At 31.1% G+C, this 27,126-nt stretch overlaps 2 protein-coding genes across 3 annotated transcripts in view; one reads left to right on the top strand and one right to left on the bottom strand.

The window, feature by feature from the left end:
• The window catches only part of LOC145287800 (diphosphoinositol polyphosphate phosphohydrolase 1-like), a 567,419-nt gene extending 557,476 nt beyond the window's left edge, over positions 1 to 9,943 (top strand). Inside the window, exon 4 of the mRNA XM_080135643.1 lies at positions 9,148 to 9,943. Within this exon, the coding sequence (XP_079991769.1) occupies positions 9,148 to 9,260 (113 nt within the window). The 3' untranslated portion in view covers positions 9,261 to 9,943. The remainder of the gene's footprint in view (positions 1 to 9,147) is intronic.
• Positions 1 to 27,126, bottom strand: part of LOC145287798 (N(6)-adenosine-methyltransferase catalytic subunit METTL3-like) — a 149,738-nt gene that overhangs the window by 16,485 nt on the left and 106,127 nt on the right. The window contains exon 3 of one of the 2 annotated variants that reach the window (XR_013869199.1): positions 17,049 to 18,198. The exons of the other annotated variant lie outside the window; for it this stretch is intronic. The gene's annotated coding sequence lies outside the window, so the exon portion shown is untranslated. Of the gene's footprint in view, positions 1 to 17,048; positions 18,199 to 27,126 lie in introns of those variants that run through there. 2 annotated transcript variants of the gene reach the window in all.

Here is a 27,126-nt window from a genome sequence, read left to right as displayed (position 1 = left end):
TTAAATGAATGACAGGAAAAATCAGAATAAGGTGGAATCAAATCATGCACTCGTTGGCTTGAGGAACACCTGCTCAGACTTACTGGCCTCTGAATGACAGGATTGACCTTTTAGGGCATGTGAGAGAAATTTAGTTTTTGTCCCAGATTCGAAGGCTATGGACGACTTGTTGAGATGTACACACGCAAAAGAGTTAGAATGAAGCGTAATAGTGAAATGAAGTCAGTCTTCTAATAAGAAACCATAAAAAGTGAATAATTAATTAATTAATGCTCGTTTCTCAAAGGAAATTGCAAATTGGTTAACCTTTATGAAGCCACGTATCCATGACTGAGTATATTAAGTTTGTTGGTCCCCCGACAAAAAGAGAGTGGATCTGTAAATTCACTCTTGTCCGTTCGTCCGTCTGCACTTTTCTCAATAAGAATGTTTTGAAATTTTGCACAAACATTAAACATGATATGAGTAAAAAAGTAACAGAACGGATTTTCCGGCAAAACTCCAATTGATAGATAATAAGAACAAAAGATGATTATCACAAAGGCAGGAAATGCCTATTAGATTTACTCTTTGAAAAGACCAAGGCTATAAGTAGGAGGAAAACAGTCAGTAGAAAGAAAGTTCCACAGGTTTTCAGTTCTTTGAAAAAAAAAGCTACTGGAATAGGAAGTTATGTAAAAGTTAGATATATCATAAGATGGAGAACTGCTTCCACATATGGGGAGGTGCTGCTGGGAACACTCTTTCTTGCCCTTTACAGGGTGGAATAGGAATTTGCATTATAATGAGATATCAAAACAACGAATTGATGGACCAGCAAGCTGCACGAGATGGAACAAAGGGAGCAGGCAATAGATAAGACAATTTTGGAGAACATATGCTATGATAATATTCATATAAAAAAAAAAATTGAGACTAGCAATATCATATTATTTGGATTCATTAGACTACTGTTTTCATCTTGAGTGTGATTTTCACAACGTTTCAGTCGATGTAACCTCCGACCTTCTTCAGGTGTGTTTCTGCCGAACTTGGGAATTTGGACAGAATTTTGAGTGGAACCCTTTTACTTCATGGGGATAGCGTGCTCTTGTTCCGTCAGCCATGACTGGATAGAGGCTAAGTAATTTGCAATTGTATTTTTCGGCCGCCCACACTGAGGATTGAACCTTCAATCTTCAGGAGAAATCAATTGTAAAAAGTGATATTCTCGTTGGAAGTTACATTGACCGAAACGTTGTGAAAATGACACTCAAGATGAGAACAGTAGTCCGATGAATCCAAATAATACGAATAACCCATCCTCATCTCAAAAATTCAGAAACGTCATAGCAATATCATGTGTGAGAGAGAGAGAGTTTTTAATTAAGTGGGGAGGCAATCATATTCCAGATAGGTTTCTTCACCTTATCAAGAACCCTTAAATGAGACAGATATTCACTGTTAATTATATGAATCGATAGACCCATTAGCTCTTTGCAGGAATAAGCTGCATAGAATTAAGCTTTTAAGTGTGTGGGGGTATGTATGTGTGCATTTGTGCATGTGTATTTGTGTGTATGTGTGTGCATGTATGTTTGTTTGTGTGTGTGTGTGTTTTTGTGCGTTTGATGACTTCAACAATCACAAAACTCTGAAAGCAAGTGATCAAGTGTGTCCACTTCTTATCTTGGAAGAAGCCATTGCATTTGACCAGCAGCCAAAATTCCCAACCATCGTCACTGGGAACATCTTGACTTGCCCTTGCTTAATTAACAAGATGTCTTCCATTTCTTGGCATCTTTAACATATGTTCGTTACGATGAAATGGCATCAAAAATCCTGCCAATGCTACTACTACCACCATTTCCTTTGAGGGCTCGATCTATGCTGATTGTTCTAGGACGTAATGTTAAGAAACAAAGGAATCTTTTTTTTTTTTTTTCTTTATGATAGTCACTGCTTATCAAAGCATGAAGGCCACTCAAGGATCAGGGTTAATGGATGTCAGGTGAGACAAGATCATGGTGATCAGCAATAGGAGTTCATTTATTTTATGGACAGCTCATCAAGAACTTGTTTACGTTAGACTTGAAAACGACCATGTCAGAGTCAGCTGGGAAGCAGCTCTGTAGTATTGTGTTCAAGAGATGAACAGTTTTAGGGGGAAAAAAACTCTGCTTCATGGAATTTTCTCTTAGTTTTAAGCATGGATAAAGGGCAGGGTAAAATGCTGACAATGGTTGTAGCTAGGCGGATGCTTGTCGTGAATGCCTTATGGAGGAGACCATAGTTTGAAGCTCAGTTGAGTACCTGCCATGAAAATAAAGATAGAGCAGAGATAGGCTTGCAACATCTCTTGTGAGAAAGAGGTTGTTGGGAGAAGACATTACCCACTAGATTTCGATGTCAATTTTGTAACCTATCTAGGCAGGAAAGGGTACTCTGAGCAGGTTCTGCTATTTGTTTTTATGCCTCCTTTCAGTCTCAAGAGACAATGGATACCCCCTGTAAGAGTAGCTGTGCATGTAATTGTGAGGCAAGGGTTGCGCAATCTTCTGAATCAACACTGCTTGAGTCCAGTGGCAAGGAGGAGTGCTAGATGACTGGAAACAATGCTGAGATAAGCAGAGAGCATATACAGCACCTGGAATTCCCAAATGTATTTTTAATACTGACCAGGCTCAACATTGCTTAACTTCGGTGATCTAACGGGAACCGGTGTGTCAACGTGATTATACCGTTCTGCTAACAAAATGTGTAACGGATGACAGTCATAGGGAAATAAGTTGGGGGTGGGGGGGGAATAGGTTTAACTACTTTACTAAAGAGTGATTTGATCCTTCAAGATTATTAACAGAATTTATAAGGTTTCAGAATTTTTTAGATGAAGATTGAGTATTTGGATTAATCTAAGTATTGTTCTCATCTTCAGTGTTATTTTCACAACCCTTTTGGTCAACGTAACAAATGTAGACCAAAAGTCGGCAGAGTGGTTTATTTGAGACCATTCTATACACAGACAGGATCACTTTATATATATATATATATATATATATATATATATAAAGTCTAAAGAAGCCTTGAATAAAAAAAAAATGCAAAAATAAAAATAAAGAATGCAGTTTAGATTCCCGGAAGGAAAAAAAATTAACTTTAACCTATCGCAGACTAAGCACCTACATAATTCGATTTCTAAAAAGTTAATAATGACCAAAGAGAATTCAATTATATAAGGATAAAAAAAAATGCCTTAACTAAAATTGTTAAATAGAAATAGACTTAGCATTTGCATAAGCCGATTTCACAAAAGGCTTCAATTTTAAAACAGAATTGAACTACATAAGGATGAAAAGAGAAAACCTTAACTAAAATTTTGTAAATAGAAAAGACGGATCATCAGCTTCTTACCATGTAGCTGTTTCGGAGATTTAAAAACAAGACAGTTGTTAAATACATAGCTCTCCAGTGGATAATACCACTTCCCCAACAAGAAAATGTAGAATAATACGATTACTATTTTTACGAATATATAAAAAAAATATATAGATAAATAAAAAATATAAAAAGATAAAATATTAATAAGTAAGTTTCAGATTACAAGATCCGTTCTGCGACATGTTAACTAGCATATAAATGCTATGAGAATAAAAATGCATAAAAGCTTAAGTACCTTAGGTACCAGAAAGGCAAATAGATAAGAGGAAGGAAACCTGGCCATACATATCTAAAAACCCAATATATAGTCTAAAGAAGCTTTGAATAAAAAAAATGCGAATATATATATATATATATACTATCAATACAGTGGAAAATAAATGTTTACCTGATATCATTAGAGGCAAACTTCAGTTTAATATAAATATTGATATTTATATATTAATAAATTAATCCCAAACAAATAAAAAAGCTCAATACAGACACAGTAGAAAGTAGAGCTTATTCTAGGGGAAAAGAAAAGAATTTAAAACTGTAAATTAAAATTTACAATTAAATTTATTATTCAACAGAATACTCCAAAAGGCAAGTATTCTTTCGAATAATAAATTTAATTGTAAATTTTAATTTAGTTTTAAATTCTTTTACTTTCCCCTATATATATATATATATATTGTTTTTAAATCCCCGAAACAGTGTTTCATGGTAAACAACTGATGATCCCTTGAAAAATAAAAAAATTGGTATTATAGTAAATTTGAGAGTTGATGCAGTGATTGCAGGTGATTAAATGACTTACTGACTAGATGTTTTTTTTTTTTGTTTTTTTTTAACGAATGATAAAAAATAATTTTTTGTATAGTTTCAAATGTTAAAAACTTCAAAGACTATATATATATATATATATATATATATATATATATATATATATACACGCTCCTATAAATTCAGTTTTCTTTTGTGTGTATCGATATTCATATTAAAACCCCTCTTTTCTATTTATTTAAAAAGAAAATACAGGGTGTTTCAAAAGTCTTGGGAACATTACAAGTTATTAAAAATCGTTATGTGCCCAAGACTTTTGAAACACCCTGTACAATTTTCTTATATCTTGGTTGTGGAATTGCATTCACTAGCAAACGATCTAGCTAATTTGCATATTCTTTTAAACTTTGATTTTAATTAATTCCCTATTAGTTGCTTCGGGGTTTTTTAATGGGATAATCATCTTTAGTTAACTATTACCTGTAATTATATTCATGCAGATATTCTACATGATTTATACTTGCATAATATTTGCGAAAAAAAAGTTTATAGTAAACACAAAATTGTTTCCATATATATTTATGTATACGTATATATTTTTGTTAAACAAATCTATCTATCTATCTATCTATTTCTATAAAAGTCTATGTATCTGTCTGTGTACATTTCCCTATGCAATAACTCTGTCAATTTTTAGTCTACAGACTCGAAATTTGATATACAGGGTACTGAGATTTTGGAAAATCTATGTGATCGGTTTTCGGCCAGAAATTTGGCTGTTAAGGGGTCAAAGTTCAACGATTTGTCCTTTGAGAACTCTACCAAACTCATCCGCCAATTTTGGGTCTAAACACTTGAAATTTTAGATATAGGTTTCTTGGGCATGGATCTAACTTGATTTGAGCCCTAAACAATAAATTTTAAGTGGTCATAATAGGGGTCAAAGTTAAAAAAATTGACTTTTTTTGCTCAGCATACCCCTTACACCTGGGAAACGCCGGGCACCCATGCTAGTATATATATATATATATATATATATATATATATATATATATATATATATATATATATATACACACACACACATACGCGTTTTATTTTTTATTACCGTATCTTTCTGTTAAGTTACATTATTGTTTCAGCTACCCGGCCGTTTTTTTGGCCGTCTGTAGCTTCCTCAGACTTTTACAGAAACGTAAAAGTCTGAGGAAGCTACAGACGGCCAAAACAAATGGCCAGGTAGCTGAAACAATAATGTAACTTAACAGAAAGATACGGTAATAAAAAATAAAAGGTATATTTGCTCTACAACAGTATTGAGCACATTCTTCAGTTTTTATTAATTACCATTTCCAGTAAATATATATGCTTACTAGCAGGCCACCTGGCATTGCCTAGTCATAAACTATGTTTAAATATATTTTAATGTATCCGAATTTCATATTTTATTATTATAGTCAATTCTCTATCAATTATTATATTATACTGATTTTCAAATTAAAAAAATATGACTTGAGTGCCATCAGTTAGAATCGAAATCAAAACATTTAGCTCTGCAGCCTTATCTGTAACTGTCTGACCTAAATCTGTATACAAAAATTGTAAAAAATACTATTGTTTAACCTATAAATGTAAATTTGTACGTGCATACAAGAGCACTTGAAGTCAACTTATGTCTGCCAAGTTCTAATTTTTTTTTTTTTTTTTTTTTAATTTGGACCCCTAAGTAGCTACTTTTATTGGCTAAAGACCAAATCGAATTTGCTCCACAGATCTAAATCCCCTATATATCACGTCTGTAGACCAAAAATTGAATAAGGAGTTTGGTAGAGACCATTCTTCAAACAGAGACAATGTCATATATATATATATATATATATATGTAGTAGAGAATATTCACCAATTGGATGTATTTCATAAAAGTTGTCTGCACCCAATCGGCGGCATTACCGTTTGAGACAAAGTATCCAATGCAAAGTGAAATATTTCTGGAATTGAGTTATTCTTTATTCAGAGCCAATTGCGGTAGATTGGTCATGTCCTGAGAATGTCTGATGATAGGATACCAAAAATCCTAATGTACAGTCAGTTGGATGGAGGGAAAAGGAATGTGGAGGTGACCATTTCTGCGGAACAAGGACAAGTTAAAGAGCAATTTGTCTTCAATTGGTATCACACATACCAGTCTTGGATGCCAAAGAGTGGAAATCACTTTGTTTTGAGAGTCTTCACTATTTTCATTCTGACAGTTTGAATCATTTGTGTGAAGAAAGGAAAAGAGCTAAATGGTCAGCAGCCATACGATTTACCGCATCACTGAATCCACACACTTGTATTATGTGGACTTGTTTGTAAGTCTCTTGCAGGACTTAAATGTCATCTGAGGCTGAAGCATGAATGGAGTTAATAAGTTGTTGGAACCTCATACGTAGAAATTGACGGGAGAGTCCAATATATATGCATTTCAACGGGAGAGTCCAAATTAATGTAGTGGTCTATCGTGATGTGTAGTAAGATTGTACATCTAAAAACAAGAATACGTTTAAGGCTCCCAAAATTCATACAAAGATTGTCCGCAAGGACCCATGGCGTAATGGATAAAGTACTAAATAAAATTTAATTCCAAGTGAAAGTCTTATGAAGGTTGAAGGTACAATACTCTTCAATGCTAAGAATACAATTGTGAATTGCTTAAGACTTATGCCCTGTCATGGCTGGGAGAACGAAAGCATGTTACTCCTATGGATCAAATAAAGCGTTCCGTTTAAAATTTTATGCAAATTCTTAAGCTTGACAAAAAGATTCTTGAGTTCGACACAATACGCCTTAAGAAGGTCAGAGGTTACATTAACTGAAATGTGAAAAATAACATCCATGATGAGAACAATAGTCCAAATAATCCAAATGATAAAAGTTATCAATCCTCATCTCAAAAATTCAGAAATACTGCTTTACTTTAGTAGATTTTTTAGTCCCCCCCAATTTATCAAAGAAGGACCTATGTTTTCAGTGGCGTCCGTGCGTCCATTAGTCCGGACGATTGCCAGATAACCGTCTATTAGTTTTTCTGAAATTTTACCACAAATTATATTTCATTAAATAGATGTGCGCAGTAAAAAAAAAAAAATTTTTTTTACAAAAATTCCCATTGCGTTCTCAGGGGCTCAAAAGAGGTCAAAATAGCCAAAAATGACACGTTTTGACCCCATAACTTTTGATCCATCCATTAGATTTTTCTGAAACTTGGCCAAAATGTGGAGGCTATTGTTCTTAATATAAATTCAGTATGGGTAACCCTGGCAAAATTCTGGTTCGCATCCCTCTGGGACTTTTAGGGCTAAAAAAAAACATGCCTTTTTGGAGTTCTTTTATCATATTACTCAAAAACTTGATATGTATGTCTATATAGTGGTTTTCTATGGTGCTGAATTCAAATATACATGCCTTAAGGCATGAAACGGCACTGTTTGTCCATTTTCACTGGGATTCGGCATTCCCCAGAGCTCAAAAGAGGTCACAAATACCCCAAATTGCAAAAATAACACTTTTTACCCCATAACTTTTGCCCCATCCATTAGATTTTTCTGAAACTTTTCAAAAATGTGAAGGCAACGTTGGCCCTTCACATATTCATCATTTCTTCACTATTTTTTGTGGCATCATCTCAAATGCAGCACCAGAGAAAGACCATGCATGCACGGCTTGTTGTTAAAGGTTTAATCCTCAGTGCGGGTGATACTGAAAATACAATTGCAAATTACTAAGAACTTCTACCCAACCATGTCTGATGAAATGAGAGTATGGATTGAATAACAGGTTCCATTTAAAATTCCGTGCAGAGTTCTCAGTTCGACAAGACACCCCTAAAAAAAATGTCAGAGGAGAACAGTAGTCCGAATAATCCATATAATACAAATTATCAGTCCCTATCTCAAAAGATTCAGAAACAGCTATATTTATCAGATTTCTTGGTGCTTCTGCATTTACCAACCTAAAAGCCAAGTACGTCCAAGGATGGAATACTGTTGCCATATCTGGGCAGGAGCTGCTAAAAACAGCCTATCCTGACAGAGTACAAAATAGACTTTGTGGCTTAGTGGGGGATGCCCTTTTCTCTACCCTGCAACCTCTCTCCCACAGAAGAGACGTTGCGAGCCTATCCTTGTTTTATTGTTATTTCCATGGCAGGTGCTCGTCTGAACTCCAATCTCTGGTCCCCCCTCGCCAATCTTTCACGAAAAACACCCGTCTAGCTGAATCCACTGTGAAAAATTTCCCCCACTCTATATCTGTGCCTAAATCAAAACGCGGATTCCATGAACAAAGCTTCTTTCTTAGAACTGCACGCCTGTCGAACTCTGTTCCGTCTGCCTGCTTCTCTCCGGACTACAACCTGGATGTCTTCAAGTCCAATGTTAACAAATTCCTAATGAACCGCCCCCTTAATTAAACACTTCATCAAATCTCCACACTAACGTAATGTACTTGCAATAACCCTTATCCCTGAGTGGTTTCCGGGCCTTGATAAGTGGTGATCACTGTGTAAAAAAAAAAAAAAACCTGCAATTTTTTTACAAAGTTGGCTCCGGCTCGCTCGGCAGCTGAAGGAAGTTCCTCAATTTTTAACAAACGCGTTGTTTGTTTTTAGCTAATATGAATCTATGAAGGCTACTTTTTTAGAAATTGGAAGAAATAAAAACTTAATTTTAATCACATATGTTAGATTTGAGGGTTAGGAGATTAGATACATGTTTGTAATTTTATTTATTGTATATCTATGTCTTTCTTGTTTATGATTATAATTTTCTCGTAGCCGTTTAACGTTTTTGCGATGGGCTGCATCCAGTTATACCCATCGGCGGATAAGCACACCTGAGAAACTTTGTTGAAACTGCGGGGTCGGTAAATGCAGAAATACTTATTGTTTTTCATCTTTTGAAAAATATTTACTTTTGTCTTTTGCAGGTCGAAAACGAGAATGGTTCAGCCTTAGTGAGGCAAAGGATAAACTGCAGCATCAACCGCTTCAAGTCAGCTATCTCGAACTGCTCAAGAAGAAAGAAGGCAAGGTGTCGTGAGGGTGCAAGCGATGGCAGCATCGGGGTGGCTGCGGAAGCAAGGTGGCGGTGCTGGAGGAAGAAGAGGAGACGAGGAAAAGCGAAACCCTCTTCTCCAGTGGTCAGCTGGTGGAGGGAAATGCTGTTGTCTTGAAAGTGGCGGCTGGGGGTGACCTGTGTTAAACTGGACAGTCCACAGCACCGAGAGTGATCGAACAAGAACTGACTGCCAGAAAAATGGAGCTGCTCATTCCAACATTCTTATAAGAACAAAAAAGAAAAAAGAAAAGAACATAAATACCTCCCACCACCACCACCACCACAGCTTTCTATCTATCTCTCTCTCTCTCTCTCTCTCTTTCACATATACTCTCTCAGCTGTTTGCATTTACACCATGGTCTTGATGATGCATAAAAAAAAAAAGGCAACAACGATGTGAGACCATGATCATGTCACCATGGCAACCAAACAAAGGATTTTCTTTATATATAAAAAAAAAAAAAAAAAAATGAAGGAAAAAAATTTGCTTTGGGATTTTTGCTGCAGCAACAGCTACTATTAATACTTCTACTATAAAATTCAGTCACTAATATTTCTACAACTACATTTCCCCTTTAAATGCATACCGTTTCTGAATAAGGTTGAATTAGTAAGGATCAGAATATTTTTTTATTTTGTAAGGAGGCCGGGGGGGGGGTTAAGAAATTTGAATTTAAAAGGGGGGGGGTTAAAAATAAAAATGGATGAGGGGGTAAAAAATAATATGGGATAGGGATGGCATAAAAACATAAATAAAAGGGAGGTATAAATAAAAATGGGGGTAATAAAAATAAATATATGGGGGTACACATTTAAACAAAATAGGAATGTGGTTTTTTATATTTTAAAAAGAAATTTTCTTTTTAGATTAAAAAAAAAAGAAATGTACTATACTGTCTATATATGCAAATAAATTTATTTTTTCTATTCATCATAATTTAGTAAAAAAATATTTTTTATTCATTTTTTTTTTTTAATATTTCTTTTGTTTGCTTCCAATATCCTTATCTAATACTGTTATATATATATATATATATATATATATATATATATATATATATATATATATATATATATATATATATATATGGTAATATATTACTATTATGTATATATGGTTTCAATAATCACATCAACAGTGCTCAATACATGAGTAAAGTTATGTAGTAGTCTGAAAAATATACTTGTGGCAAGTGAGCTATATAGAAATGTTTGTGTTTCATTTCTGAAGGAATTCATCTGGCTATTTAGTCTAACCAATTCTTTTGGGGATAAAACATAAACGTTTCAGTGTAGCTTAATTGCCATAATTATATTTTTATACTACCATATATGAGTATTTGAGCACAGAATCCTATTAATCCTTGTCAATGGGGTTTCGGAGTTATAAAAAAATAAAAAAAACAGGAATCTCACACATTAAGAGCCCCACTTGCTTACCATCAAGATAAGATAACATTTTGGTGCTTGTCTAGAATTCAGCCTAATTTTTTTTTAAATCTAAAAAAAAATACAGAAAAATCTTTGATGTATGTACCGGTTATGAAACGAAATTGTTATATTACAAAAATTACATCAATTAATCTTTTTTTTTTTATACATATAAAACCAATTTTTTTTACAATTTTTAGTGATTTATTATTAATTGTAGCTCTTAAAAGGCTGATCTGGATCTCTACTTCTGGAGAGGTTGTTAAGGGGGAGATAATCAATGATGAATTTTAAAGTTGGCAAACCGATTTGCTTCCTCATAAAATTTGATTTTAAAAGAAATTACTTGATCAATTTACATAATTTTTGGACTATGCCATTTTCGTCCCTTGACGGGTGCACATCAAAAAGATTTTTTCTGTAGTGTTTTTATTTAAAAAAAAATTTTTTTTTTAATTAGGTTGAATTCCGGACAAGTATTCATATTTCAAAAAGATTTATAAATTTTGATGCTAATTTTTAAGAAATATAATAAAATTTAATAATCCATACAATCAATTAAATAAAATAAAATTCTTTGAAATTGTAATTCTGCATCATAAGTTTTTGGGTATATTTTACTGTCTACAGTCCTTCAAAAAAATCGTAAAAAAAATCAAATGCATAACAAATAAATTTTATCAAACACAAGATCAGTTACTCTTGTACTTATCTGGATAATTATACAAAATACTGCTAAGAAACCCACCCGCCATATGTCAGGGTAACATGGAATAAAAAATAAAATTCTTTTTAATTGTAATTCTGTAGTAAATTTTCTAGTAGTTTTGCACATGTATAATGGGAATAAATTTTTTGTGTGTGCAACTATTTTCAAGCATATTTGAACCATAAATCAGTTTTCTATGAGTCCATAAAAGATTTGGCGCAGAGAAAGAAATTAAAAAAAAAAAAAAAAACTTAAGTAAAACTACAAGTTTAGAAAAATATTTTAGAAAAGTGCATATCCAAATCTGATATTTACAAATCACGTCCTACTATTAGCCAGGAGTTATTTGCTTATTAATATAAAAAAAAAATCCATCTGAGTCCAATTCAGGCTTGAAACCTATAGTACCAGATGCTTTGATCTTCTGTAAGATTATATATATATATATATTAAAATAATTATAATAATAATTATGTCAACCCCTTTAAGAACTCGGTTCTTATTGTTGAGCACTTTAAGTTGAAATAAGCCGGTCACTCAAGCTTACATGCGCAGATCATGATGTCAAAGATCACTATCGTCCGGCTTTGACATTTACACTTTGCTATAAATGTTAATTTCAACTATATTTCTTGCGGTTAACATTAGCCATTTGCTTAGGGAATCAGAGATGGTTTCGTGACTGGGTTTGAATCTCTCAACCGGCTGTAATCGTAACTCCCTGCACTGATGATTCCCAAAAGGTATTCTTTAGGTATTAAAATAATTATAGTAATAATATATATATATATATATATATAGTTTAGTTTCCTAGATGTAGATTCACTGAAACCCCTGTGTTTATTAAAGAGTGCTCAATGGAGGACAGAGCAGGTATATAGTTTATTTATTATACAAACATTATTGGTTACATATGTGCAGACATGTTTCAGTGGAATATCAATTTAGAGAGACCCACCTGATCAGACTGAAAAGTCTATGCTGCTCATTTTTTTTTTTTTTTTTTTGGTTTGATGAGGCGGGTCTCTCTAAATTGAGATTCCACTAAAACATGTATGCACATATGTAACCAATAAGGTTTGTATAATATATATATATATATATATATATATATATATAGCCAGAATCTTTAATTAAAAATATTTAAATTGGAATATTAATATTTATAGATTAATCCTATCCTGGGGAAAAAATGCTCAATACTCGAGATAGAGCATCAATGTATGAAAGGAATTAAATTATGCAAATTACAAAAATTATTATAAAAGTATATAAAGATGTATATAGGATATTTAAATTGATGCCCAAGTATGAAGATGTAGCAAGTCTTGTTATTATTTGAGTACAGCTTCATACGTGGACATCAATTTAAATGTCCTATTTACATTTTCATATATCTTTATAAACTTTTTTCATCATTACTTTCTTTCAAACTTGACAGCTTTCATTAATTTTTAGCGACAACCAGCAATGTTATGGTAAGTCTATAAAAAATTCTAACCATTTTCCTCTGAAGAAAAATGCCAAATTTTTTAAACTCCATGGAACAATAAATTTTTAAAGTCATAGTTTACATAATTTAATACTCCTTATATATGAGAAAGGTAGTTTGCTTGAAGCATTGCTGGTAAATAGATATTGAAGAGTATAAGAAGGCTATAGCAATGCAGTGAACCGGCTGTTTGTTTGTTTTGTTATTTTATTTAACTTTGTTTTTAAAGATAATCACAATACAAATCAGTAAATAACCAGGATGTAGAGGTCTTAATATTTCAAGAATATCATCTCTTTTTCAAAAGAAAAGGGACCAAAAAAAGAAAAACATTGAAATATTGTTATGTGGAAATGGATGTTGGAACCGGACAGCTGTAAAGCAGAAAAAGTTTTATGTATGGATTTCAATATTTATATTATTATAGACATTTTCATTATTTAGATTCAAAGCGTCACTCATTTCCGTTCAGAATTTAAATAATCACTGGTATCTTATTCGCTATAATTAAGTAAAAAAAAATAAATAAAAATAAATAAAAAATAACCCAAATAATAAAGCAACCTGTAGATAAAGAGCGAATAAAAAAAGAAGAAAAGATTAAATAGGTAAATAAATATATAGATGAAAATGCCTGCATTAACAGTGATGATATTAATTAAGAAACTCTTTCTGGTTTACAATTGACTTAACGCGTTGTTATGACAACGCACATACTATAAACATTGAGTAGCACATTGCAATTACATTTTTTGTTTTTAATAGGATATTAATTAAAAAAAATATAAATCATATAAAAGATTTTAACTAATATATATTAGTATATATACATATAATAAAAGATTTTAACTAATATATATTAGTATATATGCATATAATAAAAGATTTTAACTAATATATATTAGTATATATACATATAATAAAATATTTAACTAATATATATTAGTATATATACATATAATAAAATTTAAGATCAGCATATTTTATCGATGCAAAGCCTAACATAAAAACTTAAAAGGCTTAACATTAATGGTGTGTCTATTATGGATTCACAGCATCACTTACTTCCGGTAAGAATTTAAATAATAACCGAGGGTTTGTATTACTGTACACATAGATTCGAAAAAGTTGTCAAAAAACAAATATATAACAAATAAATGTTATCAAAGGCAAGATAAGTTACTTTTCTACCAAACTGGATATATTTTTCGTGTTTTTATTCAATGTAACATGTTTATTCAGCTCGAAAAGCATATAGTGTTTATCGATGTATTGGAACATTCAAGATGGCGTCTGATTCTTTCTTTAACACGTTAAAGTGTTATAAATAAAAAACCAAATAAAATACTGTTAAAAACTCGCTCAATATATGTTACCGTGACATAGGTTGACATATATTCAGCGGGTTTTTAATAGTATTTTGTATAGTTTATTATTTTATAACACCTTTTCCCAAACTTATGGTGTTAAAGAGGGTGTGAGATGCCATCTTGAATTTTCCAATACATCGGTAAACACTTCATGTTTTTCAAGCTGAATAAATATGTTACATTGAATAAAAACACAAAAAATATATCCAGTTTGGCAGAAAAGTAACTTATCTTGCCTTTGATAACATTTATTTGTTATATATTTGTTTTTTGACAACTTTTTCGAATCTATGTGTACAGTAATACAAACCCATAACCGATATCTCATTCGCTAAAATTAAAAAAAAAAAAAAAAAAAAAAATCAATAAATGATTGAAAAAAGATTTTTAAAAAAAGATTAGATTAAACAAATGAATAAATAAAAAAAAAAACGAAAATGTCTATAACAATATAAACACAGAAATCCATACATAAACCCTTTTCTACTTTACAGCTGTGCCGTTCCCACATCCAATTCCGCATTACATTATTTCAATGTTTTTGTTTTTTTGGTCCCTTTTCTTTTGAAAAAGAGATGATATTCTCGAAATATTAAGACCACCACAATCCCGGTTGTATCAAACAGTAAGTTCATGTTTACTGATTTGTATTGTGATTATCTTGAAAAATAAGTGGATATACAAAGTTAAATAAAATAACAAAACAAAATAAGACTTTTGTTCGTTTGTCCATTTTTGGTCATATATGTCATGCCAATAGAACTGCCACTTCACTGCATTGCTATAGCCTTCTTATACTCTTCCGTATATATATATATATATATATATATATATATATATATATATAAGAATGGTTTGTATTACTATGGTTCCCTAGATATTAATCTAATGAAACTCTGATGTTTACAAATCCTGTTTAATAACAAGTACAGCTGTATTATTTTATGATTTTCTTTATTTATATAAATATGATTCACTACATATGTACATACGGATTTCAGCTGTGATTTGTTTCGAAATCCAATCATGCCGCAAGGCTCAACTGATTTCAAATGCAAATCATTTGAAATCAATTGAGACTCGTGGCCTGATTATGTTGAATTTCCGAAGAAATCGCAACTAAAACCTGTATACACATATGTAGCCAATAATGTGTATATAAATAAAGAAAATTATACAATATAAGAAGAATAAAATAATGAAAAAGTTTACATTATTAATTCATCAAAAGTTAAAAAAAAAACTGAATCTAATGAAAGATTTTATTTATTTTATGGAGTTTCAAAAGGTACGCTTTTTTTTTTTTTTTCTTCAGCCAAAAATAACTAGCAGAATAAAAAAATAGAAATTCTATAGAATTGCTAGTTAGCATAAAAACTGAAAACTGAAAAAAAAAATTTTAATTTCAAGATTCAAAAAAGAGACTTTAAAATTGTAGAAGAAAGTTGAAAATGAGCTATATATATATATATATGTCATATCTAATATTAGAGATGTAAAACTACTGCTTTTTACCAAAGTTCCATTTTTTAGTACTCCAGAAAAGGCAGAATTCTGTCCCCCCTTAACAAAGACTGATTTCTGCTTAATTGCTAGAGTTAACGTCCTATTTTTTCAACTCAATAGGGGTGGGAGGTACTCATATTCCTGTAATAAATATCTACACACACACATATATTTATGAAGTATAGGAGTAATAAAAAAGATGGTTCAATTATGTTTTTTAATGTAAAGAATATACTGCAAGAATAAAAACGAGTCAGAACCAAATATCGATTTTTCAGATCTATTGTTACTGAAGATCCGACAAGATAACTTTATATATTATTTTTTTTTTTTTTTTGATGGCAAAAAGTTGGTCTTTTGTGTCATGTTTTCGTTTTTAACTCCAGCCAAGTTATGGGGGATTAAAATGGTTCTATGTTTGAACACTTTTACAAAAGCTAGTGTATATATTATTTGCTTTTCATCATTCAAGATTTCTTTCTTTTTGCTTATGTATATAAATCGAAACAATCAGATTCTCGTGAAATAAAATGTATTTCCATGATTCCTTTTGTATCCATTTGATCAAAATTCATAATTGTAAAAATCCTCGCTGCCGAAAGAATTGACAAAAAGATTTTTTTTTTCAACTAATTTACAATGAACTGTAAGTAATAAGCTTCTTATCAATTTAAAAAAATTATTTATGCAAACACTTGCTTTATTTATTTTGGTTCTTATTTAAAATCCGACTTAATTTAAAAAAAAAAAAAAAAAAGATGTCATATTCCAAAAATCATGTAAATTGATCAAGTATTTTTTTTTTTAACTAAGAAAATCAAATTTTATGACAAGGGAGCCAGGAGCCGCCATGTTGTGTCAAAATTCAAAGATGAATTTGACTATCAAGATTTTGTTTGTATTCAAAATAATTAAAAATTATGAATCGCTAAAAATCATAACTTTTGATTTTCTTAGTTTGAAAACAATTTGATAAATCTACCTGATTTTTTGGAATATGACATCTTTTTCTGTGACAAGTACATACATCATAAAAAATTTTCTGTATATATATTTTTTTTAATTATGTCGAATTCTAAATAATAATCTTATTTATTTAATTTTTTTTTTAAATAATTCAAACAAATTTTTTGTAATTTTTTAAGATAATGGAAAGAAATCGTTAGATTTAAAAAATTTTACAAATATAAATTTTTATAAAACATTTTCACAGATTTAAACAATTAAAAAAAATGGTTATTTTCTGAAATTAAAAACAAAATTGTTATTTTAGTAAGTATCTAAGCAGTTAAGATGTTCAGTGAATTTTATTTTTTAATGAAATCATATTGAAATGTTTTTTGTTCTTTTTATAAAAAAAAAAAAAAAAAAATCAATGATTGGAATTATTCAAACTAATGTTAACATTTCGGCCAAAGAAACTTCAGACCTTTTTCAGGTGCATCTTTTTCAACGTGGAAACCTCTTTGTATTATCTAGATTATTCAGACTACTATTCTCATCTTGAGATTCATATTCACAACGTTTCGGCTGATGTAACCTCCGACCTTCTTCAGGTGTATCTTCTCAAACTCTAGAATCTTTCTGTCAAACTCGGAAATCTGCACAGAATTTTAAACAGAACCCTTAATTTAATCCATGGAGGTAGCATACATTCATGCCAATCAGCCATAACCAGGTGGAAGTCTTAAATCGGTACTTACTTCCGTCCCACTGCAGGAAGATGTGACACAAGGTCGAAAAGTGAAGAGAGTCAAGCTAGCACACTTAAAAGATTTCTGCTCAATTGCTAGAGTTTATGTCTTATTTTTATTTTTATTTTTTTTCAATTCTATGGGGGGGGCACTCACACATCTGTAATATATGTAGTATAAGAGTAATAAAAAGATGGTTCCATTATGTTTTTTTAATGTAACGAATATGGCCTTTTAAAGTCTTAAGCAATTCACAATTGTTTTTTTTTTTAATTTTTTTTTAATTACATTTTCACCCCAAACAAGGCAAATTGTATTCCAAGTATCACTCACTGAACCTACAACCTCAAGAAGAGTGCAACTTAGAACTGAATTTTATCTAGTACTGAATACAGTATTCTGAATAATACAAATTATAATTCTCATCTTAAAAATTCAGGAAATTAATATGAGAATCTCTGCGGAATTAATCATCTTTTATTTAATTCATGAATAATGCAAATTATCAAGGTAGATTTTTCTCATTCTGTTACAGCCATTACCAAGTAAAAGTATTAATTTATGTTATTCTTAGTTATTTTATTTACCTCCTTTTGAAGGTCAATGGACTGGATTCGAACTTGGCACACCCAGGTGTTCAGTCTGTGTCACTAACCACTTAGGGCAATGTTGACCATTTCCTGACAGAATAGAGTTTTGTGTAGAAACAGAAACAGACTGAAAGTAAAACGAAACACGAAATCAGTACACTAATCAATAAAATTATTTATTTATTTTTTTTTTTTTTAGATCTGGATATCCCCATTATAAACTGGCACTCAATAGACTTCAAATTTACCTTACCCCCCATCCCCACCCCCAGAAACGAAAGTAAAAATAAATAATTTTTTTAAAAATTAGTTTTGATTGAGTAGCGTGTTTGTTTGTTTTATTTTACTTTTACTTTTAGTCAGTTTTTGTTTTTACATAAAACTATTCTGACGCCATTTTTTTTTTTTTTTTTTTTTTTTTCGGAAAATGGTTAACATTTAAAAAAAAAATATATTAACCACCGCCGCCCCCTTAGTTAATATGGGGGAGGGGGATGGCACGGGTATGGTTCGCAGAGGGAGACATACATTTCTACATTCAGCAGCCTTTTGGTCAAGATCAAAGTGTAGTATCTGTTCTTCAGATGCTGCACTTCCATTTCTTGTTCTCTTTCGGCGGAGGAGAAATCCTTCACGACTGAGACAATTTTTATTTTTGTACCTTTTCTCCACGTTTAAAAACGACCCTGGTGTCTAACTCTGTCCCGTGGGGAGGCATAGTAAATAGGTACATTTCTACATTCATTTTTTTTTTCTTCTTTTTAAATAAAATATCACAAAAACTAAATTCGTTATTCGAATGATTCTCATATTAATTGTTATATGATGATGCACTCGCTGACCTTCTCCAGATACATTTCTTAGAACATTTTTTTATTCTAGTTGTGGTCGGACTTTTGCATATGGCTATTATCAGTTTTAAGACCGTTGATTAATCAGTTGCATGATTGGATTTTCTGGGGGTTGACCTTGATCCTGGCCCTAACCCCTTAGTTATTATCAGCTGTGGTAAATATTGTACCTTTAACCACTACAAGACTTTTCATTTAGAATTGAGGGTTAAAGAACACCTTTAACCATTAGGCCATATGTCTTTGTGTCAAAGTTCAAAATGTTACATTCTAAGGTCGGTTTCAATTGTTATTTTTGTCAAAACGTTGTGAATAACACGACCGAGATGAGAATAGTAATCCAAATTATTAATCCTTATCTCAAAAATTCTGAAAAATAAAAATATTGACAATTCTTTAGTGTTTCCTGTGATTAATAATTTTGCGATTTGTATAATAAAAATGATGGCTTTCACTTTCTTTTAGCAACGAAAACTTCGAGTGAATTTATTTAGTCTGCTTGATCCAAATCATGGCCATCCCTGTAAGAGGCCCAGAAATCCATAGTCAATTCACACCTGCTATCTCATAATCGAATTTGCCTAGTGTTTGCTAGCTTCCAACAAAAAGCCAGTTTTAGCATGGGTCACAAACTGTATCAGTACCAATAATGGCAATACTTGTATAATAATAATAATAATAATAATAATAGTAGTAATAATAATAATAGTAATAATAATGATAGTAATAATAATGATAATAGTAATAATATAGAAACAAACATATTTATTATTTTTAGTCATTCAAGATAAATGTCTTAGCAAATATATAACATTCCATTAATTTTTGAATGAAACCAAAGTGGAATAATTAATGGTAGTGATCGTGACCCAACGGGTCATGGGCCCATCTGATGTCTTATAATTCACTAGCTCGGTTAATAGAATACGCTTAAAATATGATATTTTAATTTGTCCAGATTTTGTATATATTATTGTAGTCATGATTTCAAAAGTAAAAGAAAAAAAAAAGAAAAAAGTATTTAGGTACCATCAGCTGGAATTGAAACTGTCACATTTAAAGCTCGTGACGTTACCACTGTACCAACGTGACACGTATATAAACTGATTAAAAATTTAAAATAAACTCAGATGAATGTACAAAATGTTTAACGATTTTTTTTTTTTTCAATTTTGACTCCTTAAAAACAATTTTAACCGACTAAAGACCCATAAAAGAACGGCCCATAAAAAATATAATCATTCGAGGCCCATACAAACAGGCAGACAGACAGACATATAGCCGTTTATATATTAGGTTTAATATCAAATGCGTCAACTGCTATATGTTAAGAGATTTAACATTTTGAGTCTTTGACTGGAGGTAAGTTTTACAATCAGTCAACAAAGATCTTCTTAGTTGCTAACACTGTACTGTCATTGGTCTTTTTTTTTTTACAAGAGAGTCACCACTTATCAAGACCCAAAGGTTACTCGAGGATAAGGATTAATGAATGTAAGGCAATAGTGTAGTAATCGATATTTTGGGGGGGAGTCATCACTTATCAAAGCCTGAAGCCACTCGAGGATAAGGGTTAATGAATGTAAGATGGTAGTTTAGTCATCGTTAATGGTATAAATTGGGTAGAATTTGGATTATTTAAGGGGAAAGCTCAGCAAGAACTTGTTTACATTGGACTTGAAGGCTAATTGGCCCGGAAGCAGGCCATTAGAACAGTGTCCACAAGCGAGCAGTTCTAGGAAAGAAACTTTGTTCATGGAATCTGCATTTAGATTTAGGCACCGATAAGGATTGCTCCTATAAAAATTTAATGCTGAAAGGATTCTAACCATGGCTATGATTGAGTAGAAATTTTCTGTCACTTAGAAAATTGTAATTTTGCACTTTTATCCATTGCGCCACAACGCACCTGAAGATGGTCAGAGATTATTATGGCTGAAATGTAAGAATAACATCCAGGATGAGAATAGTAGTCTGAATGATCCAAAAACATTCCGAAACACGAAATATGTAAATCAGGTAATAAACCTCTGATTGCAACTTCTGTTTGGATTTAGAGGAAAAAAATACTAACGAATGTACTTTTATGATGGCTATTCCTATAAGAGGCCAAGAGATCTAACATTTGGAAGTCTCTGATTGGAGACAAGCTTTACAATCAGTCAATAGAGATATTTTTAGCTGCTAATACTTGTCATTGCTCTAAGAAAATTTGGTTATAATCAGCTATATATGTACTTCCTAATTTCCAGTGTGGCTGCTACTGGAAGCAGTGACCAGGTAAACCGGGTCCTTTACTTTTATTGTTCTTCAGTATTTCTATTGTAAAGCAATTTATTGAAATAAAATATAAGAAAAGGATATTGAAATATATACAATAAAAATTAACAAAATGATGCAGATAAAAATAACATAATTAGTCTTTATTTGCACTTTTAATGACAAAATTTTTAAAAAAATAAGTTATTTCATTTGAAATTTCATAAGAAATATGTATATGAAATTATAAAAATAGTTTCTTTTTTTAATTTTAAAAATAAGTTTTTTTATTTGAATTTATATAATAAATATGTTTATGAAAGTATAAAAATAAAATTGTTGAAATCAAAATAACAAAATTTCAAGCATCATAAAAAAAAAAACGTATCCAATACATAATATTCCCAAAATAGTTTTTAAATATTTTAAAAGTGTTTTCAATAATTCTTTTAAAAAAACAAAAACAAAAGCAACTACAATATTTCTTAATTAAAATAAAACAAAAAAATCTTTTCAATGATTATTAAAAAAAAAAGAAGAAAAATGTAATAATAAAAAAAAGAGCGCATGCATATATAGGAATTGATTTGCCTTGTCACCGCTTCCAGAGGAAGCCACGCCAGAAGTTAGGAAGTATGTTAGCTGACTGTAACCGAAAATTTTATTCAAAAGGAATTTTTTTTTTTTTTTTTTTTTTTTTTTTTTTACATATTTGCTAGTTGCAGGTAAAAGTTTCCAAAATGGCAAAACAGGTTTTTACTGTGATTAATAACACTAACCCGAATTATAATAATAATAATTAATAATAATAATGTAAGATTTGGGTCATTCAGACGACTGTTTTTATCTTGAGTGTTATTTGCCCAATGTTTATACCGACGTAATCTCCAACCTTTTTCAGGCGCATCTTGTTGAACTCAGGAATCTGTGTGGAATTTAGAACAAAAAACCCTTTACTTAATCTACTGAGGTAGCTTGCTCTCGTTTCATCAGCCATGACCGGGTACAAGTCTCAAGCAATTTGTAATTGCATTCTTAGTATCGCCCACACTGGAGATTGAACCTTCAACTTCCAGAAGATTGTCACTTAGAACTTAGTACTTTTATCTGTTGTGGCAGGATGCACCTTAAGACGGTCAGAGATTACATTGGCCCGATCCAAGATGAGAACAGAACAGTAGTCTGAATAATCCAAATTATCGATCTAAAAAAAAAAAATTAAAAAAAAAACAAAAAAAAAATGCTGAAACATAAAATATGCAAATAATGAAACGATTCATTGATTGCAATTTGTTAAAAAAATATGAAGAAATGTCTTTTATCATGGCCATTTCTTTAACAGGCCGAAAGCTCTAACATTTTGAGTGTCTGATTGGAGACAAGTTTTACAATCAAGATATTTTAGCAGTTATAGTCAACTAACATACTCCCTCACTTCCGGTGTAGTGCTACCGAAAGCAGTGACAAAGCAAATCAGTTCCTTCACTTTTATTGTTCTTCAGTATTTTTATTGTGAAGCGATTTATTGAAATAAAATATAAGAAAAGGGCATTATTGAAAAATATACAATAAAAATTAACAAAATTATACAGATAAAAATAACGCAATTAGTCTTTTTCAATAGTCATCTGCAAGAATTCCTGTGGCAGTGATGAATCAAAGCCAACTAATTTAGCAATATTATGTATTGGATACATTTGGATTTCCATAATTTTATTTGTTTTGATTTCAATAATTTCATCTGTTATTTTCCTTACAATAATTTATTTTCGTTTCAATTATTTTATTTTCATGCTTTCATATATTTGTTATATGGATTTAAATTAAAAAAACGTTAAATTTAAAAATTTAAAAAAAAACTTATTTTTTTTATAATTTCATAAACATATTTCTTATAAAACTTTAAATAAAATAAAAACTTATTTTATTACTTTCGTTACTAAAAATGTTAATAAAGATAATTGTGTTATTTTTATCTGTTAATCTTTATTGTATATTTTTCAATAATGTCTTTTTCTTATATTTTATTTCAATAAATCGCTTCACAATAGAAATACTGAATAACAATAAAAGTGAAGGAAATGATTTGCCTGGTCACCCCTTTCGGTAGTGCTCTGCAGAAAATTATGAAGTACGTTAGCTGACTATAACTATTTTAGCTGCTAACACTTCATTGTTATTGCTTTTAGAAATTTCCATTCTGAAAAGATTCTAACCATGGCTATGATTAAGTAGAAATTCTTTATAAAAAAATAATCCCACATTGAAATAAAAAATCACTCATTGAAATATATGTATTTGTCTTTGTTTATTCAAAATTACCTGTTTCTTCATTTATTCGAATTTGTCAATCAACAAATTTATAAATTAGCTCATTGCAGTTCTTAATTAGTACATGATACGACGGGTATGTAATGCGACTCTTAAAGACAGGCTTATTTCTGAACAGTATAAGATGATGTGAACAGAAAAGTAGACTTTGATGGTATGGTCACATTGAAAAAAATAGATTAGAGTTCTTGTAGAAAATTGAGGTAGCAAGTCCAGTTTAGAGAGAAGGTCAAGGAAAATGTTGGAGAAAGTGATAAAAATGGACATGAGGGGTAAATAATGACCTGGTCAGATATAGATTACCAGCTAGAATATATTTAATGCATAAAATGGCTACAATTTATTCAATGAGTGGCCATCCCTTTAACAGTCCAAGAGATCTCATATGTAGAGTTGTTAACTGAAGGCAAGTTTTACCGTCAGTCAACAGGAATCTTTTTAGTTGCTAACATTTAATTGGCATTGCTTTCAAAAAATGTAATTCTGAAAAGATTCTAACCATGGCTATGATTAAGTATAAATTTAAAAAAAAAAAAAAAATCACTCATAGAAATATGCATTTGTTTTTGTTTATTCAAAGTTACCTGGGGTTTTTTTTTGTTTTTTTTTTTATAAGAATTTGTAAATAATTGTTCAATTTAGGAATGGGCTGGGTAGAGAAGAAATAAAATAATTGTTAAATTTATCAATTACCTCATTGTGGTTGCAGTAGTTGCTGGAAAGGTGTTGCATCTGCCTATCGGGACTCCAAACCAGATTTTTTGCTGGGGTTCTTATTATTTGTTATGTAAAAACATCAAATTAATCTTCCAGTAGAATTTTCCCCCCTCTTTTTAATATAAATTTGAAAAAAAAAAAAAAAAACTACGGACTGACTAACTACCCTGATGAGACTATTTTTAGCGAAATATTGGACTTACAACACCAACAAAAGGACATAAAAATGATTTGATCATTTTCCTGACACTTAAAGTTTTCAAAATTTTCAAAGTTAGACTTAGATTTGATGACCTTAGAGAAAAAGTAAATCTAGACAGTATAAGGTGATTTGTGCAGAACAGGAGACTTCGATGGTATGGTCACATCAAAAGAATGGTTGAGAGTTCTTGAGTTAGTCATTCTTTTCTTCATCATTTGACGGATTTCTAAAATTAAAATCTCATTTCGAAATAAAGACGAAAAACTAATTCTTATTTAAAGACATCTGTTTCTCCATTTGTAGGAATTTGTCAATAATTGACAGATTTATTAATTAGCTTATTGTGGTTTTTATTCAGTATATGATAGGGTGACTGTGTAATGCAAGTCTTAAAGACAGGCTTAGTTCTGATGACCTCAGAGGAAAACTAAATCTGGACAATGTAGGGAGATGCGTACAGAAAAGTTATTAATCTTTTTAGCTGCTAACGTGAAGATAGAAGGTTCAGTTCACAAAGAATACAAAAGAGAAAGTGATAAAAATGAAATGGAGGGGTAAATAAAGACCTGGGCAGATATAGGTTACGGTGGAAGTCAAGTTTTTAAAGCTGGATAGCACATAGTTAATGCATAAAATAGCCACAATTTATTCAATGTATGGTCATCCCTATAACAGGTAAGAGATCTTATATTTTGGAGTTTGAAATCAGTCAACAGAAATCTTTTTATTTGCAAACATTTTATTGGCATTGCTCTTAAAAAATTTAAAATTGAAAGGGTTTTATCCAAGGCCATGATTAAGTAGAAATTTTCTGTTTCTTAGAACTGATTGTAACATGGCACTTTTATCCGTTGAGTCACAAAGCATCTAACAGGTCAAAGTGAAGTACGGCATTGAAATAAGCGACAGCTAGTGTCAATCCCTGTGGTCAACATCAGACAGACTAATAATGAGTTCTGTATCCCACTTCAACATTCTGAGTACATTGGGGCGATTAATCTGAATCGGAATCAGCAGTCGAAAAAATCAGAACTTTTTGGGGGTATTGGAATCAGAATCGGAAAAATTTTGTACCTATTTTCTGACGCCAAAAACAATTCCTTTAATTATCCTTTTCTATTTGATTTTATTTAAAACAAAGTCTTCCATTGCTGTTCGCAATAATAAAATAATAAATATTTATTGATTTTAAACAATAGTTTTACTGTAAGCAGTAAAACTATAATCAATAGATCATTCTCACAAGTGTATTGTTATGCATGCGAAAATATCTGCACATTTAGCATGTGTTTTTACGGTAAACAGGAAAAATAACACATCTATATTTAAATGTATAGAGATTTATAAAGAATCGGAATCAGGAATTTAGTACGGAATCGGGGGGGGGGGATAAGGTTCCAACCAAGGCCATGATTAAGTAAAAATTCTCTGTCGCTTAGAACTAATTGTAACTTTGCACTTTTATCCGTTGCACCACAACACATCTGATGGTTTTAACCATGGTTATGATTAAGTACAAATTCTCTATAATAAAAAAAAAAGACCTAGATTAAAATGATGAACAAAGACCTAGATTAAAATGATGAACAAAGTTTCTTTCTTAGAACTGCACGCCTGTGGAACTCTGTTCCGTCTGCCTACTTCCCACCGGACTACAACTTGGATGTCTTCAAGTCCAATGTTAACAAATTCCTAATGAACCGCCCCCTTAAGTAAACACTTCATCAAATCTCCACACTAACGTAATGTACTTGCAATAACCCTTATCCCTGAGTGGCTTCCGGGCCTTGATAAGTGGTGATCACTGTGTAAAAAAAATAAATAAATAAAATAAACTAAAAAATCATTAATTAAAATATGCATTCGGCTTTGTTGATTTAAAGTTACTTTACATCAACAGGAATTTGTCAATAATTTTGTCATTTTTAACAATGTTGGATGCATTTTAATTTTTCAGTCTGACTGTGAAATTTTATGCACTGATGAACATATTTTTCATATCACGGCAATAGATGTTCTTGGAATCGGCACAAATAATTGTCTGTCTTTGGGGAAATATGGAATATTTCTTTGAATAGCTAACACCTACATGATGTGGAATTGAAAGTTTTAATTGTACACGCTTTTGTGTTAACTTAAAGATTATATATGTATATATATATACTAGCGAGGGTACCCGGCATTGCCCAGGTGTTTGTAAGTGTTTGTGTGTAAGGGGGGGGGGGTAAAGTAAAGAATAAGCGAAGTAATAACCCTGTTTAAATATTACAAAAAAAAACGATGTTAAACTTCTTAAAAAATCGGAAAAAAACAAAAAAAACAATAAAACGTTGAACAAACGTAAAACTTTTTTAAAAACAAAGAAACACAGCGAAAAGCAAAAAAAAAAAATGGCATAAATAACCCTTCAATTCGGTTAAGTCCATGGTTCATTTCACCCAGTATAAAGCATAGAAGGAAAAGGAACGTTAAAATTCCGTTCCAGTTTTTTGAAGCAACTACAAAACGAAATAAAACGGAAATGATGTTTTATATGTTTATTGTAAAAAAAATGGAAAGAATCCTTTTTTTTAGTGTATAAATGTTGGGAAAAAACGGTAATTAAGCAACGTAAAAGTAAGCATGGGATAAGAATTAAGGTTTGTGGGAATGTGGCTATCGGTTAATTCCATGGTGCGTTTCACCCAATAGGAAG

The sequence above is a fragment of the Euprymna scolopes genome, chromosome 11 (assembly GCF_053919585.1).
Source record: "Euprymna scolopes isolate OS-2025 chromosome 11, ASM5391958v1, whole genome shotgun sequence".
NCBI classification, from domain to species: Eukaryota; Metazoa; Mollusca; class Cephalopoda; order Sepiida; family Sepiolidae; genus Euprymna; species Euprymna scolopes.
This window is presented reverse-complemented; position numbering and strand designations above follow the sequence as displayed.